At 45.7% G+C, this 17,232-nt stretch overlaps 1 protein-coding gene across 4 annotated transcripts in view; it reads right to left on the bottom strand.

Moving 5' to 3' along the window:
* Nucleotides 1–262: 262 nt before the first annotated feature.
* The window catches only part of EBF1 (EBF transcription factor 1), a 402,213-nt gene continuing 385,243 nt past the window's right edge, over nucleotides 263–17,232 (bottom strand). For all 4 annotated transcript variants that reach the window (XM_065919010.1, XM_065919011.1, XM_065919008.1 and 1 more), the window contains exons 13-16: nucleotides 16,002–16,179; nucleotides 15,152–15,331; nucleotides 10,831–11,025; nucleotides 263–2,482 (exon numbers count right to left, since the gene is read on the bottom strand). In XM_065919010.1, the coding sequence (XP_065775082.1) occupies nucleotides 2,451–2,482; nucleotides 10,831–11,025; nucleotides 15,152–15,331; nucleotides 16,002–16,179 (585 nt within the window). In that variant the 3' untranslated portion in view covers nucleotides 263–2,450. The remainder of the gene's footprint in view (nucleotides 2,483–10,830; nucleotides 11,026–15,151; nucleotides 15,332–16,001; nucleotides 16,180–17,232) is intronic.

The following is a 17,232-nucleotide window of genomic DNA, read 5'->3' on the forward strand; positions in this document are numbered from 1 at the left end:
TTGCTTACATTTTCCAGTTTTATTATTATTATTTATCATTATTATTTCTCACCAAGAAAAATCAGCTTTCTTCCCCTCCCTTCCCTCCCGCAACACCCCTCCCCCACCCGCCCCAACCCATAAAAATCGCACTCTGACAGTCTAGTGAAAACCATTGCAAAATCCATATGGGGGCATGCACAGTTGCAGCATTGTTGTAAATTTTCTTGCTCTACTAGAAAAAGTTACATTATCTTAAGGTAACAAAACAGTTCTTTTGTGCTTTTCAATTTCTTTTTTTTTTTTTTCTTTTTTTTTCTTTTTCTTTTTTCTTAGAATGTTAGTGATGACTGACAGTTTTGGTGCACAGTTACAATGTACAAGTGAAATGAATATGATTTGCATTGTTAAGGCATCCAATCTGCTGGTTTATATTTATGTGAAAGACAGAGGAAATATACAAGCAGACTTAGGAAAGAAAGTATGTTCATTGATTTCTATGAAGTTTCTCCCTGGAATTTAATGCACAAAATGCATCACTCCAAAGGGAGAGGTTCCATGCATATTAATACAGTAAAACAGCATTAGGGTTTTCTTCTGTAAGCTTCCAAAGCAAAGGATACATTTTTTTTTTAATCTACGGAACTAAATGCTACAAGAATAATATGCTACTATTTTTTGCCATAAATTGGAAAAAACTTCTTAACTTACAAATAATACAAAAATAGACAATGGCTTTTGGGTGAAAATTTAAAAAAAAATGAAGCATGGTTTAAAACAATACTAAAAATAACTATAAATGAAATGCTTAAAAATCACATTGAAACAGCTAACTATAGGTGACCAAACAAATACGCACTTTTCACATAGCAAACATACACAATAAAATAAACTGGGAGTCAGAGGAAAAGGAGTAAGGGGAAAGCAATGTACAAATTCCAAAGATAAATACATTATTTATATGGATATCTTACAAAATCCCCTTTAAAACAAAAAGCCTTTTAATTAATTTTGCAAGTATGTGCAAGCTAAAGGTAGTGAGCTTTTTTTTTCCTTTGCAAAATATGCAGTAAAATCTTTTTTTATGATATTGAAAAACCGTCTTAAGACATTAAAATGTATAAATAGAACAACAACTTTGGCAAAAAATCACAAAAAATCTACAGTATTTATAACTACATACAAAAACACAACAGCAAAGAAAAAAATATCAGGCAAATGCATCCTCGGAGCTTTGCTGCATCTTCGCCATTAACTTCTATTGTAAGAACACTTCCCAGATAATGAGAGCAAAAATTCCCATCAAACAGAAAACTGTGTTTAGAGGTCTCGACCTTCTTCTCCTTTCTCCCAGTTTCCTTTTATTCTTGATTCCAAAGCACTTAACCCGTTGTTTCAATCTACTATGTTACAAATAGTAAGGGTCGACCGATAGAGGCGCTATCTCAAATGGGAAATCTGAAAGACCTGCTGTGTTGGGGGATTGGGATGAAGTCAGCATTTAGGATGAGTAAACTTTAACCTTGTAAATGGCGGCATGTTACTGGGATTTTGGCTTGATAACTAACCGGAGGGAATAATTTGGAATTCTGTGCCTGACCCTGTTCCATGCAGTCTCAAAGGAGATTCTCACACAGTATGTGTGCCTCCAAGCTCTCGCGAGGCCATCGGCTTCAGAAGAAGTTGATGTAAGCAAAAGAGAGAGTGCTATCAGGTTTAAATATGCAGTTTTAACATCTGTCTAGAGGCACTGGATTTTCGAGTAGAAGGGGAAAATGTGATCACTTACATCACTGGTTAACTTTCCAGGCTGCATTTATTTACACAGTTACTTAAGACAACAATACGAAAGGGAGAAATCAGCTTGCACTGCTAAGGGGTGGCATGTTGAGTTAGATGCTGGAAATGCACTGTCTGGGTAACTACCACTTGATATGCTTTAAGGCGCAGAAGCCGACCCTTAGTTTCCTAAAAAATCTAACTGGCATTCCTATTCTGTCCCATACAAGCTTTTTTTTTTTTTTTTCCTTTTTTTTTTTTAAACTTTTTTGTAAATATCACCACTTCATTCTCCTTTTACACAGCTTTAAAAACATCATAAATTAAAACATGGAGTCTTATTTATAGTGTCCCTTGTATACAGCTTTACGGTTTATAAAAGACAAGTGATTGCAGAGTTAAGCTTAAAAAAAAAAGAGAAAGAAAAAGTGGATTTGCTTTTATCAACACAGAATAAATATATCCCCCCAAGGATGCGGGAGGTACAACTGTAACCAACACCCTGCGTTAGCAGATCCCTTCCAATTTCAGTATTTGCAAGGTCGGCGATATTGTTTGTTTAAAAATCTGCAGTTATTGTGATTCCTCTTAAAAAGGCCTGAGTTAAAAGTTCCACTCTGGGACTTGTATCAGATTACTCTCTGTAGCAGAATCCAACCTCTTCATTAATAAAATTCTTCAAGGCAATTCTTTCACATGGGAGGAACAATCATGCCAGATATTGCTGTGGAAAGAGAAGACAAGAGTCAGTGGCTTTTGTGTCCAAACTTCCTACTGAGAAAAAAGATGGGGGGAAAAAAAACACCCACACACCACTATGTTCGTTGAACATTAGCCACAAATGAGTTTTCTCATCTTCCCTGGAAGGAATTTTTAATTAGAAAAAATACATGTACTTTATTAAGAATGTAGTGTTATCAGTGAATGTATGTGTCTTTAACAGACGATTCTAAACGTCCCTCCAAATCTGATTTCAATTTTAAGACATAACTGGCAAGTCAGAGTTTGAATACTGCTGGGAAAGTTAGAGCCCCATCACTTGCAAAAGAGTGGGAATTTTCAATTTGTCACTCTTTTTTACTCCTTGCTTTCACTTCCAAAATATAAAATGAAAAACTGGTCCACCATAACAGCCAGCAAATGCCTACAAAAAACCGTGGCTCTGCCTGTGTCCTGTATTAGCATGAGAGCTGAGCACTGAGGACCGGAGCGGCGACTTGAGTGCCTCCACTTCAGTCCTCAGGCCTGCGGTCAGCAGCAGCCAGCTCCAGATGTCGTCATTCCCTGGGGGACGAGGAGGGAGGGTGTCCCCTGTACCTCTGCTGCAGTCAAGGTTTCTGCAATGGTCTGACCATGTCTCTAGAAAACTTTAGCCTAGGAAAGCTGAAGGAGATCCTAGGCAAAGGGAAAGCTGTGTGGGAGAATTAAAAATCCTGCAAAGCATTGTTAGGCAGCCTCACACAGTTGTAGTGAAAGAGCATGGAATCCCACAGGCCCACATTCCACCTCTTTTCCGTTTGCTGAGTAAGTCCCCCAGAGGTGCGTGCTTGCTTGCGTGCATGCTCAGTCGTGTCTGACTCTTTGAGACCCAATGGACTGTAGCCCACTGGGTTCCACTGTCGGATTTTCCTTTTCCACCCAGAGTTCTTTACTTGTCTCCATGAACCTCTCTGCCTTCTCGGCTAGGAATGGGGTATAATTTGCTAGGGCCGTGATACTGTTAGAGTTGTGGGAGATTTAAATGCAGTGACCAATATGAAGTGCTTAGTCCTGATAAGCTCCTAGTGAAGACCTAATAGAGTTGGGCTCCTATTAAATGAGCTGCGTGACCTAGTGCAAACTGCTGAACTTTTCTGGGCTGTGTTTCCTTGTATCAACTAGGTACTGTCCAACATGGAACACTTCACTTGATGGGTATAAGGAATAAAGGGACAAGTGCAGAGTTCAGGATGGCAACTGTGAAATATGTGGAGATGAGAGCAGTGCTTACATTAGAAGCAAGAGGCAGCCATCATCTTTGGCTCTCAGCGATGGCTTAGCATCCTGTCAGGCAGAGAAAGGAAGTCATTGCTTTCTTTTTGTTGGCAATTCTAAATTTAAATTAATGTCCTTGTCAGTGGTGACTGCATCTAGGAAGTGACCCTCTAAATTTCCCAGCTCTCATGTCTGCAAGAATGGGCTTTTTTAAAGTGAGCCCCAAAGCCTTCAGTAGACACGGGAAGGCCAGGTGAGGCTCTGAGAGCTGTGGGTCCCACAAGCCTCTGCTTCCCCTCCCCCACCCCCTGACATTTTCGATTCAATTTTTTAAAAAGCATTTTGCCAAACACTTTTTCCGTTAATTTTTAAACCCATCTGTATTCACAAGGAAATTTAATCCACATGTTTCTGATTCATTTACACGTAAATCATCCAAATGTTGTTTTGCAAGAGCCATTCTGCAGTCCAAAAGCTCCTAGAGTCTTTTTTGTAAGTCCTCATAAGCCATTTTTCTTAGAAACAGGAAGTGTCTCTTGCCAAATGCAGGCCAATTTAAACTCCCAATGATTTGGGATCCATTGGAAATGCAGTGCGCCCCTAAGATGCAAGTGAGCCCTAGATTTCGACTGACACAGGAAGCTGGGTATTTCAATCCAAGCCTTGAGAATTCAAGATGCTATAGCTCCAAAGGCAAGGAGGATGGACTGGGAAAGAGGGTCTTTGCAGAGTGAGAGCTCAGCATGGTGCTGCCTCCCTAAGTATCTTTTCTTCCAGGCTAAAGGTAGGTCCATGCACCTTTACTAAAAGGCAGACCTTCCCAAGGGAGTGCTAAGGCCTCTGGCAAAAGAGTGTCTCCTTATGCCTTCTGCCAAAATCTAGCCTGTGTGCCCAGCAGTCTCCTAGAGCAGAGCCTGATCACCAGGCAGTTTCCATATGATACAAAGCAAAAGGGAAAATGGACAAAATTCCTGCTAATTTGGGTCAGTGGACACAGTCATGTATGAATGGGGCCCTAAAAACATTAGGAATTTTTAAAAAATTCTAGATGACCAGAATTAAAAAAAAAAAAAAAAAAACCTACTCAGTGTTCTGATACCTGAATCATGTGTTAAATCAATAAGATGAAACTTCTATTACAACCACATTAAAAGCTATAAAGCAAAGCTAGCTAACATGCTGCCAGTCCAGAGCTAACAGTGTTTCTTGGTCTGGGACCCAGGGGCTAAAAACTCCAGCACGCCAAGAGCCCAGGCTGGCATCCTAAGTGAGCCAGGTTCGCGCTGTGGGGACTGAGGTGGCTCAGCCAGAGTAGGCCTTCTGTAGCGTGAGTGGCACTCACCGCTGCCACGTGAGAATGCCTACACATAGCCACCACATGTTCCAAACTACTTCCACAGAAGGTGGAGAGGTGGAGTCTCTAAAACATAAAATAGCCCAGTTTATATGTGTTAGCAAAAAGTTAAAATCAAAGCCAAATAAACAAACCGTCTGGGGGTGTCTAGGGGTGACTGTGGTCTGTCCCCACTTTCTTCCCTCTCTCCTTCACTGGCCCTCAGATTCCTCTGAGGGTCTAATGGAAGCCAGGGAACCTCTGTCCAAGAAGGCTCAGAGATGCTTACACCCAGAATTTTGCACGTAACATCAGGGGGTTACTGCTCCCTAAATCTCTTCCATCACTTTCTAAACTCCAGATGCAGAACCCTTATTGATGAGTAAATTTTGGGCAAGGAGTCCCGTTTGTGGCCTCTGGGTTTAGGCACTCTAAAGAGGCCTTTTAATAAAGAAACCTCATCGCATGACTGCGGGGAAGCTCCCGGGATATTAGAAGCTGTTTTTCTTGTGTCTGTGCCGTAATCCTCAAGATTACTTATGTGGGTGAGATGGATGGGTGTTTGAGGCTTAGAATGTTCCAGAAATGCTGCTGGCACACGGACTTGCCCAAGTGGGGCCCATGAAGATTTCCATGAGGACACGACACCCCCACACTCTCTCAGAGTAACATGTGCCAGGGCATCACAAGACCGAAGTGGCTCTGCCATCCCCCCTGGCAGCTGGCTGATCACGTTCCCTGACAGAAGCTCAGAAAACTACTGGCTTCAGAGGCAATGCATTTTTTTGATTGGATAAGAACAAAGACAAAATGGAAAGTTTTGCTGAGCTGGGAGAAATCTGGAGTAAGAGGGTGGAATGTGATCTTCCTCGAACTACATGTGTAAGGATGCGGAGCTAATCGGGAACAGGATGAGGGGACGAGCTTGCACAAACTCAACATGTGCATCAAGCAGAAGACAATTCCAGGAGATGTGCTACCAGACTGTGGAGAGCTGGGTGGGGCCGGGCCGGCTAGCCTCTGCTCCAGCGAGGTGGGGAAAGGGGAGAAAAGCACTATGTGGGTACGATTTCTGTGAAATGACTCTGGCCTTTTAATTTTTCACTGCGGAGACTGTCCGGAACATAGGGTTTAAAATCCCTACCTTGAGGGCAGGTCCAATGACATGGTGACAGCATTCTAGGGACTGCCTATCTTTTAATGAAATCCTTTGGGGCCCAAAATTAGAATCCATGCTTCATGGGCCCAGCTTTAGGAGAAGCGAAAGCGTGTCTCCAGGACTATAACTGAGCATATGAGGTAACTCAAGTCTTGGCCTCTGAAAACAGACACACTTAAGGAGTCTAAGATCAGTACTGGCCAATGACATCTTGATAAGAATGGAAGGAGATTTCTCTGTGTTGTTATCTTTAAATCCAAAATATGTCTACATTTTACATAGTTTTTCATAGGATGTTCACTGGTTCTAAAGGGCCAATAAGTGCAGTGAACTAAGAGGGAGACGCTCTTCTGTTTAGCTGCAGGGTGTCTTAGAGCCTTTAGTTAAACTTGCATGCATTGTGACTCCAAGACAGTAAGCACCATTTTTGAGGTTTGACTATAACCATTTCTTTCTTTTTTTAAAACAGAACATCTTATGAGACTCCAGAAATACTGAGATATATAAGAGTTTGTCCTACAGATGTCTCAGGCAAATGGTAGATTGTCAAAGGTTTTACCTACCTGGGAGAGAAAACCAACTGGAGTCACAGGAGAAACTGCCAATTCTAAAATATAAGAATGGAGCTCCTGACTCCCAGGTAAGGACTTCCTTGTTACCCTTTCTCCCTGCCTCTTGGTACCTGTGCTCTAGGAGGGTACATGGCTTAGTCCTGCTACCATGCAGGACTCTGGCTCAGGTTATCCTTAAACCTTCTGCTTAAAATGCCTCCCCCCCCTCACCTCATCTCCCTGGGCCTGAATCCTACTTGCCCCTCATCCAAGGTCCAGTTCAAAGTCAACCTTCTCCACGAGGCTGGTCTGAATTCTCCCTAATCTTTCCCTCGTCTGAACTTCCACAGCTGGTTGCCCAGTGGCTTGAATATGACCATTTAGTTTAACATAGGGGCTTATATTGGGGCTTTCCTGGTGGCTCAGATGGTAAAGAATCCACCTGTAATGCAGAAGTTGCAGGAGACACAAGTTCAATCCCTGGGTTGGTAAGACACCCTGGAGGAGGACATGGCAACCCACTCCACTGTTCTTGCCAGGAGAATCCCATGGACAGAGGAGCCTGGTGGGCTACAGTCTGTGGGGTCACAGAGAGTCAAGACACGACAGAGCAACTAACGCTTTCATACTTACATAATAGTCAGTCGGGCTGGGACTTAACCCCAGTCTCCCCTAAAGTGCTAGTCCTATAACTCTGGATGAGCCTTCTCGGCTCTGTCTCAGTTTCTGCATCTGTATAATGGGGACAGTAAACGGCCTATATCTCAGGCTGGTTGGGAGGAACACACGAGACAGTGAAGAAGACAGGCTGGGAAGAAGACCTCCCACATTAGTGGCTCTGACCATTGTCATCCCCATCATGTGAGACCACAATGTGCATCTGTTGAGGAATAAATGTGTGCTGTCACCAGAGGAGGCTGAGAAAGGGCTGCTAAGGAAACAGATCTCTAAGTAGTTGGTTTAAAAAAAAAAAGAAAGAATGATGGACAATTAGCAGCGTGGTAGCTGGAGGTAAATAGACCTTTAAAACACTTAAACAGCCTAACTGTGTCACCTCTAATCTTGCTTATATGGTCAATTTGCTTAACCAACTCTTCCTCCATCACTTGCCCTGTCTTAATGATCACAATTCTGAACAAGGTGGGTCCAAATGAAACAGCTGTTACTGTAACAATGACAAGGAGGAGGAGAGTACCACACTTCAGAGATTCTCCTCCTCAACTCTCTAGCCTAGCTGTCTTTTTAAAATTTTTAATAGAAGTGGAATTTAGAAAGCTGAAGATGAGGTAATTCTTAGGTTTTGGGTCTAGGAGCCCACTGTCAGAATATTACTTTTCCCAGAAGCCAAGGCCCCCGGCAAGAGACCCCTGAAAACAGTGGTGCACTGCACCCACATCTGCAGGGAAAGCATGCAGAGGCCAGACGTGCAGCCCCGGCCGGGTGGGCCCTGCCTGCTGAGTGGACGGTGGGAGCAGAGTGGGCAGGGAGGAGGAGAGCTTCCTGGAAGTTGGTGTCAGTTACTGTGACTTTAATTTCTCTCCTTATACCTCCTCGGCTGCCATAACCCTGAAACTAAGGACCTTTGGTGCATAACAGAATTCGTAACACAAAAACCACCAGGACCCACACTCGACCAGAAGGGAAGGGCAGTGTCATCCACAGCAGCAAGCTGAGCACAAGCAAGCCGGGAGCTTTACGCCCCAGGCCTCCCGCTGTGCGCTGGGCAGGGATGGAGAGGTGGGGACACAGCAGGTCAGAAGGGGAGGCAGGCTCTGCACTTTTGGGATCTGTGCAGGCTGGGTTAGAAACGCTCCAGGGGTGACAAATGCACACACTTTCTATGTGGCCCTGTCTTGATGCCATCTCATCATTACTTAAGTACACACACACATACACATACCTTACACATCAGAAGTTCCCTTAATCCAGGAGGTTCTAAAATTCGGGCTGAGTTCCTCCTTTCAGACCCTACCTGTTCCCTCCATGATCCACACAGCATGAAAAGACCTTTGGCCTCACCAGAGGGCTGCCCACTTCAGTCACTGACCCTCCAAGAGCCATGGGCCTTTTCTTCTCACATGCCACCCCCTCCACGACTGATTACAAACCCCATTACACCTACTTCCTGACGTCAAGTCTATGTTTAACAAGGGCTGTGATTGACAGCTCAGGAATGGTAGATTTCTGCTTTCCATACATTTTTATCCTTATTTAAACCCATTATAAGTTATGTTCACTTAGGCATTACATCCTCAGTTTGCCAGCTGGAGGTGTAGTCAGGGTGACAGAGCATTATTTTTAGCTGAAAAAGATACTTGCATGAATGGGCGGCTCCCCTTTAGGGGGTGGGCATTTCCTATCACGAACAATACTGCCTGAACTGTCATTCCAGAGCCTGAGTATCTTCCTCCTCCCTCTAAGAAGATGGCTTTGCTGGGGCCTGTTTCAGGGGTGTGCACGGGCACTCCCCTTGCCTGTGCTGGGCAGACTGGCCAGCAGGGATCTGAGCAGTGCTCGGCAGAGCCCCCCTCGAGTCAGAAAGGCACAGGCAGGAGGAGCTCGGGTTCAGGAGTCACACAGAGGGTTCGGTTTTGGCTCCATCATTACTAGGTACGTGACCCTGAGCAAACTGGGCCTTCGTTTCCTCATCTATATAACAGGAATAGTACTGCCCTAATGGAGTCTTCGAGAGAATGGATGTAAGTTTACATCAGTACAAAGTACGCGTACAGACGTATAAATAAACAGACAATAAGAAACAAGACTGCCTGCTTGACCGCTCTCAACCTCCATGGCTGAGCTGTCAGTGACGATGGGCAAGCCGGCCACTGAAAGGAAGGTCCTGTGGGGCGCTGGGTTGGGGCACAGATCCTCAGGGTTTATTTTCATCCCCTCTGTTTCTGCCTATGCCTCTTGGCAGGTGTTTACTCTCCTGATGCCTGAATTTTGCCCTCTCTACAATGGAGACCATAACTGTCCATGTGTTTCATCAGGAAGTTGTGAGGATCAAATAAGATAAAGCAGGCACAGTGCTTAGCACTGGTCAGTGCTCAGAGAATGGCAACTGATGATTTTATTGATCTTACTTCCCTGCCAGCTGCCTTAGGAATCCTGGATGCATCCTGTTTACCCACTCTGAGTAGTACAGTGCTTGGAAGATAGAGCAGGAGATAGAACTTCTGGGCTTGAGTTTGAAGCCGGCCTCTGCCACATACCATTGTCTCCAAGTCAAGCCATTCCCTAACCTCACTAGTCTTTTGCTTTCTCGTCTATAAAATCTGAGTACCGATCCCACAGTCCCACTGTGGGAAAGGAAAGAGGCCGTGCAGCTCAATACCCCAATTCAGTGCCAGCACTTAAGGAGAAGATAAGAAATGGTAGACCCGTTTTAAAAGGTTCCTTTTTTCTCAATGAATAGAAAGGTCCCCTAAAATCTTCGTGACTCTTATTTTCCAGATTCCATGAGGGGGAGGAAATCAAACAATTTTAATATGAACCAGGGTCCTCCAGTGGCACTTTGGGCTTTCTGGTTCCCAGTAGCAGTAAGCTTTGAGTGTCTGGTCTAAGATGTTGTAACCGCAGGGCCCTGACTGGGCTGCCACACCCCCGCCCCAAGATCAGCCCCACACGTGTTCATGCTGACACAGGCACAGGAAGGAAACCTACTTCAGGAGAAGGCCAGTCCTGGGAGAGACCCTGCAGTGGAGAACTTGCTAGAGTCCACAAAAGACTGATCTGATTATGGCGACCACAGGGAATGAGAGAGGAAAGAGAAATGACATTAGTAAGTGGCGACGGTATTTTTCAAGGAAATCTAGGGCCTGAGCAGAACTGCTGGAGTTGAAAGAACTGCTCAGGCAACTCCAGCAGAGGAGGGATATGGGGGGCCTGGGGCCAGGTCCGACAAGGGTGAACACACAGGAACAGAAGAGCTGAGAGCAGACAGGGGCAGGCAAGCCCAAGGTCGAGCCCTGGGCAGCAGCGCGTCTGCTGCAGGCCCTGGGAAGGTGAGTCAGGGCGCATCTGGTTGGCCCCGGCTGGGGCCTGGGGCTTACCTTGCAGACTGTTCCCGTTGGTGCTGGTGCAGGTGGGAGGTGGGGAGGTCTGGGGTCTGACGACAGGCGCAAAAGCACTCTTCTGTTTCACGGCTGAGACCATGTTGGCTGGTGAGAAGGAGAAGATGCCAGAGGAGCTGCTGCAATTGGAGGGGAGGCTTGTGGAGGAGGCCATGGTGGGGCTGGATGGCACAACTAAGGGGCAAGGGGAAAAGAAAAATCAGCGCTTCTCCCAGTATCCTGACACACAGCCTCTCAGCTCCCACCCTGACACCCACCCCGCTCAGGCCACCCTTCTAGCAGGAGCCTTCCCTGAACTCTCAGGGTCTTGTCAGCTTTCATCATTTCGTACCTGGCACGTGTTTCCTTTCGTCGGTGGTGACCGTGATCTTTTGTGTGTTTATTGTAGGCCGACTATGTGCCAGGCAGTATGCCAGAGCATCTCAGGCCAGGAGGCAAGAGTGTTCTTACAAAGGGAATAGTGTCACATAATAGCTTCGACAGTAAGTACGGCCCACTCTGGGGAGTCGGGGAAGGGAAACCAAAGAAGGTTTCATGGAGGAGGTGTCAAAGGAAGTATTTCAGGTAGGCCTATACTGACTGAGGTTCTAGCAAAGGGTCTGGGGATACAAGAGGCAGGAGGTGGCCTGACCGGGAGGGTGTGGTCACTAGTGGAAGGAGAGGTATGAGGAAGAAGAGTGAGTTGAAGGCAATGCCAGGGTTCTAGTTTAAGGCACTGATGCACGGATGGCGGGGTGTGTCCGCTGTCTCCCCATGAAGCTACTACAGCTCCCCGAGGTGTACGTGTATGCAGGTCAGTCATGTCTGACTCTTCAGGACTCCGTGGACTGTAGCCTACCAGGCTCCTCTGCCCATGGGGGTTTCCCAGGCAAGAACAGGCCATTTCCTCCTCCAGGGGATCCTCCTGTGGCAGGGACTGAACTGGAATCTTGAGTCTCCTGCACTGGGAGGTGGAGTCTTTACCCCTGAGCCACCTGAGAAGCCCTCTTGAAGGATATATCTCCATGTTCCACAACACAGATAGAGGTAGGTAGGAGGCCAGATGGATAAATAATCCACATGTGCTTTCTGAGTGACTAAAGAGGAACTACAAGTCAAAGTTCCAAATCCTCTCCACCTCCTGCGGAACTGCACAGAGATGCATGTATGTGAGCTAATAAGCAGCAGGGTCGGAGCTTTATGTAAATACTCACAGTCTGGGAGTGGTGGGGACGTGGATTATCAGTGACAGGAGATCTCTGGTGACTCAGAGAGAGAGACAACCTAGCTGCTTGGGGGATATGAAAGAGTGTGAGTGACGCAGGTCCTCTCCACCTGGCCTTTCATCTTTCACTAGTTGCTAGTCCTCTCAGGCCACTTTAGGAAGTAGATATTGTACACACGACAGCCGTCTACGCTCAGGACTTAGGGCCATCACACACCCACCTTCCATCTCCTCTGTACCCCAGGGAAAAGTATGAGTTCTGTGCGATGATTTCCAGGCACTCAGTTCAAATTCTAGGTACTTCCTCCTCACTGTATTATTTCCCACAGTATGTAATACACATTCTATATTGCCTTGTCACCTGCAGGAATCTTGACATCTTTTCCATCTATGTCAGTGGCCAAGCAAGCTTCAGTTGGGACCTATTACATCCTTTTTAAACCTGAGCAAACCGAGCGAGTCGAGACTCAGAAAATAGTCCAGGGACTGACCCCAGTGAGTGAACTGAAAGGTGAGCCCTGGAACCACACCCCAGTGCAGGGCTCTGTCTAGGAGGCTGCCCTGCAAAGCACACCGATCACCAGGGGACAGGCCCCTTCCCAGGAGCACACCACAGTCCAAGTCCCTGAGTAAGTGGCCTCCCCCTCAACCTCCTGACTTTGGAAACTTAGGGAAGAGCTTATCAAGTCAGTCACAGACAGCAGTTGCCATCAGGGGGAAATGACCTCTTCTAATCAGCCCTCAGCACTACACAACCCAAATGCACTGGATGTTTTATGGAGCAGAACAGGGAGCCGCCATCCTCAGGATTTTCACAAACATTTTCTAAACTGTACTTTTTCTTTTAATGAGACCAGCATTTTTATACATCTCTTAGGATTTGTAAATGTGAAAATGCGCTCAATAATAACACCCATTTAAATTGCAAAACTCCTGCACTGGAGGTTTGATTTTTAAATATTCGTAGACTTGAAATCCTGCTGGTTCACTGAGGAAGGCAATTAATCTCGTTGGCAAATGCGATCATTATGTGTATTTAGAGGTGGGGAGTTTGAGGGGGGCCTTAACAGAGGAAGGGGTGAAATATAGTCAAGCAGTTCCATTTGTTATAACATTATTAGTTATCAGCCACCACACCAGAAAGGGTGTTCACCAGTGGAAACGTCTTATTTTATTTTTTATTCTGTTTGGAATTTTTCAACATGAGTGGTTTATGAATAATTAAATATTGTGGAGGCAAAAATTCAAATCAGCTGGGCTTTTTGTTTATTGTTTTATTTGCATTTATGCAGATAAAACCATCCCATCTGAGAGCCTATTTGAGAATTTAATACTATATTTGTGAGCACTGAGAAAATCAATTAATGGAAATTAAATGTTGGAAGTTTCACAGTCTGACAGATGCAATCTCAGGCTCAGGTCGCTGGGTGTCTGCACAGGCTTAGGAAGACAGAGTAATCCAAGGCCCTAAATTGAATTGCTACCATATAGCAATTAGGTTATTGATTTAATTAAGAATGCCACCTTTTAATTTTCAGGTCATGATTGAAACCTTTTCTGATTGAGTAGAAACGAGAACACTGAAATGATAGATTTGTGAGAAACAATCTTTTGATGAATCAAAATCTAATGTGAAACTGGCCCCAAACATTGATGCTTCAGCAGACAGATGTAATATATGCAGATTATTAGAGAGAATTTTAAATGTACAACAAGCTGCTGATTCCAAACAGATTGAGTAGATATAAAGAAATACAGAGGTTTAGCTCACACTGAGCCTACAAATTCAGCCGAAAGGTAAATGGCGCTAAGTATTGCTTTCAGAAGTTAACTTCTTGCAAAGGCCAAGAATGATCTTTCCTCTTTCAACAGCCTAGCACACTCTGCATTTCCACTGTCAGAGAAAGCATCATTTTCAGTATTTTTAGCTGAGACTCTCATTTTTAAAAAAATCATACCATTCTCTCATTTAACAACACAGTTTCTATCAGGTCACAAAATTCTCAGAGCTTAGAATTATTATACACCAGAAGAGCCACCCACACTGTCCAAGATGAACTTGGTTTTCTATGTAAAAATCCTCAGAGAGCAATTGAGAGACTGTGGAGACACAGCTCATGACATTTTGTATGTAAAGACACCAGTTCCCCGAGGTTCTTGATACGCAATCGAAACACTGCACACCCCCGCCCCCCGCCAAAAAAAAAATCCTTTAACCTCAGCTTCTTTAAGACAGCTACAAGGCACAAAAGAACAATTTCTTGTATATGTTTTTTCATCATGCCAAGTTTTTGGGAAAAATAAAGTGTGTTTTTTGGTTTGAATGTTTGTTTTTCTTTGTACATATTAAACACAGGGGAAAAAAATCTAAACACTAAAAGAATAAAGGAGAGGGACTTCTCTGGTGGCCTAGTGGCTAAGACTGTATGCTCCCAATGCTGGGGGCCCACGTTCAATCTCTGGTCAGGGAACTAGATCCTACATGCCACAACTAACACCCAGTGCAGCCAATTAAATAAATATCTTTAAAAATAAAAGATTTTAAGGTTTAGATAGTCATTACCATGCTAAACTACTAGCACCACTTAACATTATCATTCTATCATTATGATTATTACCGAGATTTGCTGACTGCATCTCCCATGGGCTGAGCTTTAGGACAAGCTTATTACATGCTATTCTTTTATCCAAGTCTCACAACTGTGTGGGAGGGAGAGTGGCTTCCTTCCCCATTTTACAGATGAGAAAACTGAGGTTTAGAGAGGAGATGAACCTGCTCAGGGCCACAGTCAGTGACTGGTAGAAGAGTCAGACCCAGCTCCATCTGACTGGAAGGAAGCCTGGGATCTCACAATGACCTACGTTGCTACGTTGGTTGCAGGCAAGCTCTGCTACAGAGACAGGGGAGAATGATGAGCAAGGAGGGCAGAGATTCCTGCTGGAGACAGTGCTGCCTTGGGTCCCATCACCTGGGTCCACGCCTGGCAGGGCGGGGTCCTCAGAGCAGGCAGACTTGCACAATGAGCCAACACAGCACACTGCCCAGGTTTTGGAGCAGAAAACGTGCAGAAACACAGGACACACGTCCTTACTTACTGGCGTAGGGCGAGTTGGCAGCTGAGCCGTTGAGGAAGGTAGGGGAGCCGCCCAAATTGGACATGGCAGCGGTGCCGTATCCATTCATACTCGTGGTGACCGAGTTATAGTTGGTCTGCTGGGGGGTGGTGCTCGGCACATACCCGTGTGGTGACACGCTGCTTGAGTTGCGGGTGAAACCTGAGGGGCAGGGGCGAAAGCAAGGATGAGGGTGGCATTCAGGTGGGCGGTGGGCCTGGGAGGCTGGGGGAAAGGAGGTCTCTGTCTCTTGCCCCCTCACCACATCCCGAAGGGAAGGGGCAGAGTGATTCATGGGTGGGTTGATGGTGCTAGCTCTGTGATTAAAATGGGAAGCGAGCGAAAGACACATTTCTCAGGAGATCATAAATACTTAGCGGGCCCGTGAGAAGTGGCAACGCAGGACCTATAAATTATCATTTTGGAACAGAAATAAATCCCAATCTGAGAGATGTACCCTGTAGGTAACAGGTTCCTACTCCCTGGGTGAGGGTCATAGGCTCTGGCCCCTCCAGAACTTTAATTCCAACCCTCTTTGGGACCTGTCATTCATGGTTTACAGTGAAAAGTCAAATGCAGAGATGGCTAAATGCATGGATCCTTTCTAGCGCCCCTGCACCAGATTACCAAACATGATGGCTAGAACCAGAAGTCTACAATAATACCTAATACACACAGACCTAGGGATCTCCCTTTTTATGGGGGGGGGGGGGGGAAGAATTTTAAAAAAGGAACACTTTTGTGTCAAATAAATGGGGAGGGGTAGCTTGAGGTTGGGAAGGGGCAAGGAAACCAGCGGGAGTCGGGGTGGGGACAAGGGCGGGCTCCTGACCCTGATTGGTGGCCTGCGATGCCTCGGAGACATTCACGGCCAGTTGTCCACTGAAGGAATTCACGCCCATCATTCCCGCATGGACCGAGGTGTTCGTGAGGGCCGGGAGCTGGCTGTGGTTGCGAGGGACACTGTACAGAGCCTCTGCGATGTCAGCCGCTCTCTTCAGAATGATCTCCTGAAAAGTAACAGGAACATCCCGTTTAACTGCCCCAGTCACATTCCTGGGAGTACCGCATCCCAAGTGTTTACTGCAGGCTCCACTCAGGGCTTTCCATGATTAACTGCACTGACTTCTGCAACCTTTTCAGCAAACCTGCATGTTCAGTCTCATCGTCATCAAGCCCATACCTCAGATGGGCCAACTGAGGCTGAGAGAGGTGAAGACCTCATTTAAGGACACCTACCTCCTTAAGGCGGAGAAGGCAATGGCACCCCACTCCAGTACTCTTGCCTGAAAAATCCCATGGACGGAGGAGCCTGGTAGGCTGCAGTCCATGGGGTCGCTGAGTCGGACACGACTGAGTGACTTCACTTTCACTTCTCACTTTCATGCATTGGAGAAGGAAATGGCAACCCACTCCAGTGTTCTTGCCTGGAGAATCCCAGGGACGGGGGAGCCTGGCGGGCTGCCATCTATGGGGTCGCACAGAGTCAGACACGACTGAGGCAACTTCGCAGCAGTAGCAGCAGCAACCTCCTTAAGGACAGAGCTGGGCTGCATAACTCTGTGTGACTCTGACAGCCCATTAACTCAGCCAATCCTCCATACTACCTTGGGGACAGCAACCTGGGGCTTCCCTTCCCCACCAGTAACACAGAAAACTCTGGGGTCACTCTCTCACACACACACACGTGCACCCTGAATCTCATCTCCCTGGATGAAGTTAAGGGAAGGTTTACATGACAACCTGTGTCCTTAAGTATTAGGGCTGTGTCCCTTGGATACTGACCAATTCAAGTGACACAAGAAAGGAAGGATTATCTCAGACTTGTAGTTTCCTGAGCAAGTTGAATCAGAAACATGGAGTTGCTCTATGAAACAAGCAGACAATGTTCAGGCCTTGTTACACTTTTCGGGAGAAGAAATTAAACCCCTCTTTTCCTCCTAAATTTTCTCGAAAACCTGAGAGGAATAAAATTGAGCACCAGTAACTCTCTTCTTCAATGATGAACTATATTCCCACAGGAGATTCCTTTTAAATGAAGTACCTTTTCTCATAAGAAAAAT

Source organism: Muntiacus reevesi, chromosome 1 (assembly GCF_963930625.1).
Source record: "Muntiacus reevesi chromosome 1, mMunRee1.1, whole genome shotgun sequence".
Classification (NCBI taxonomy): Eukaryota; Metazoa; Chordata; class Mammalia; order Artiodactyla; family Cervidae; genus Muntiacus; species Muntiacus reevesi.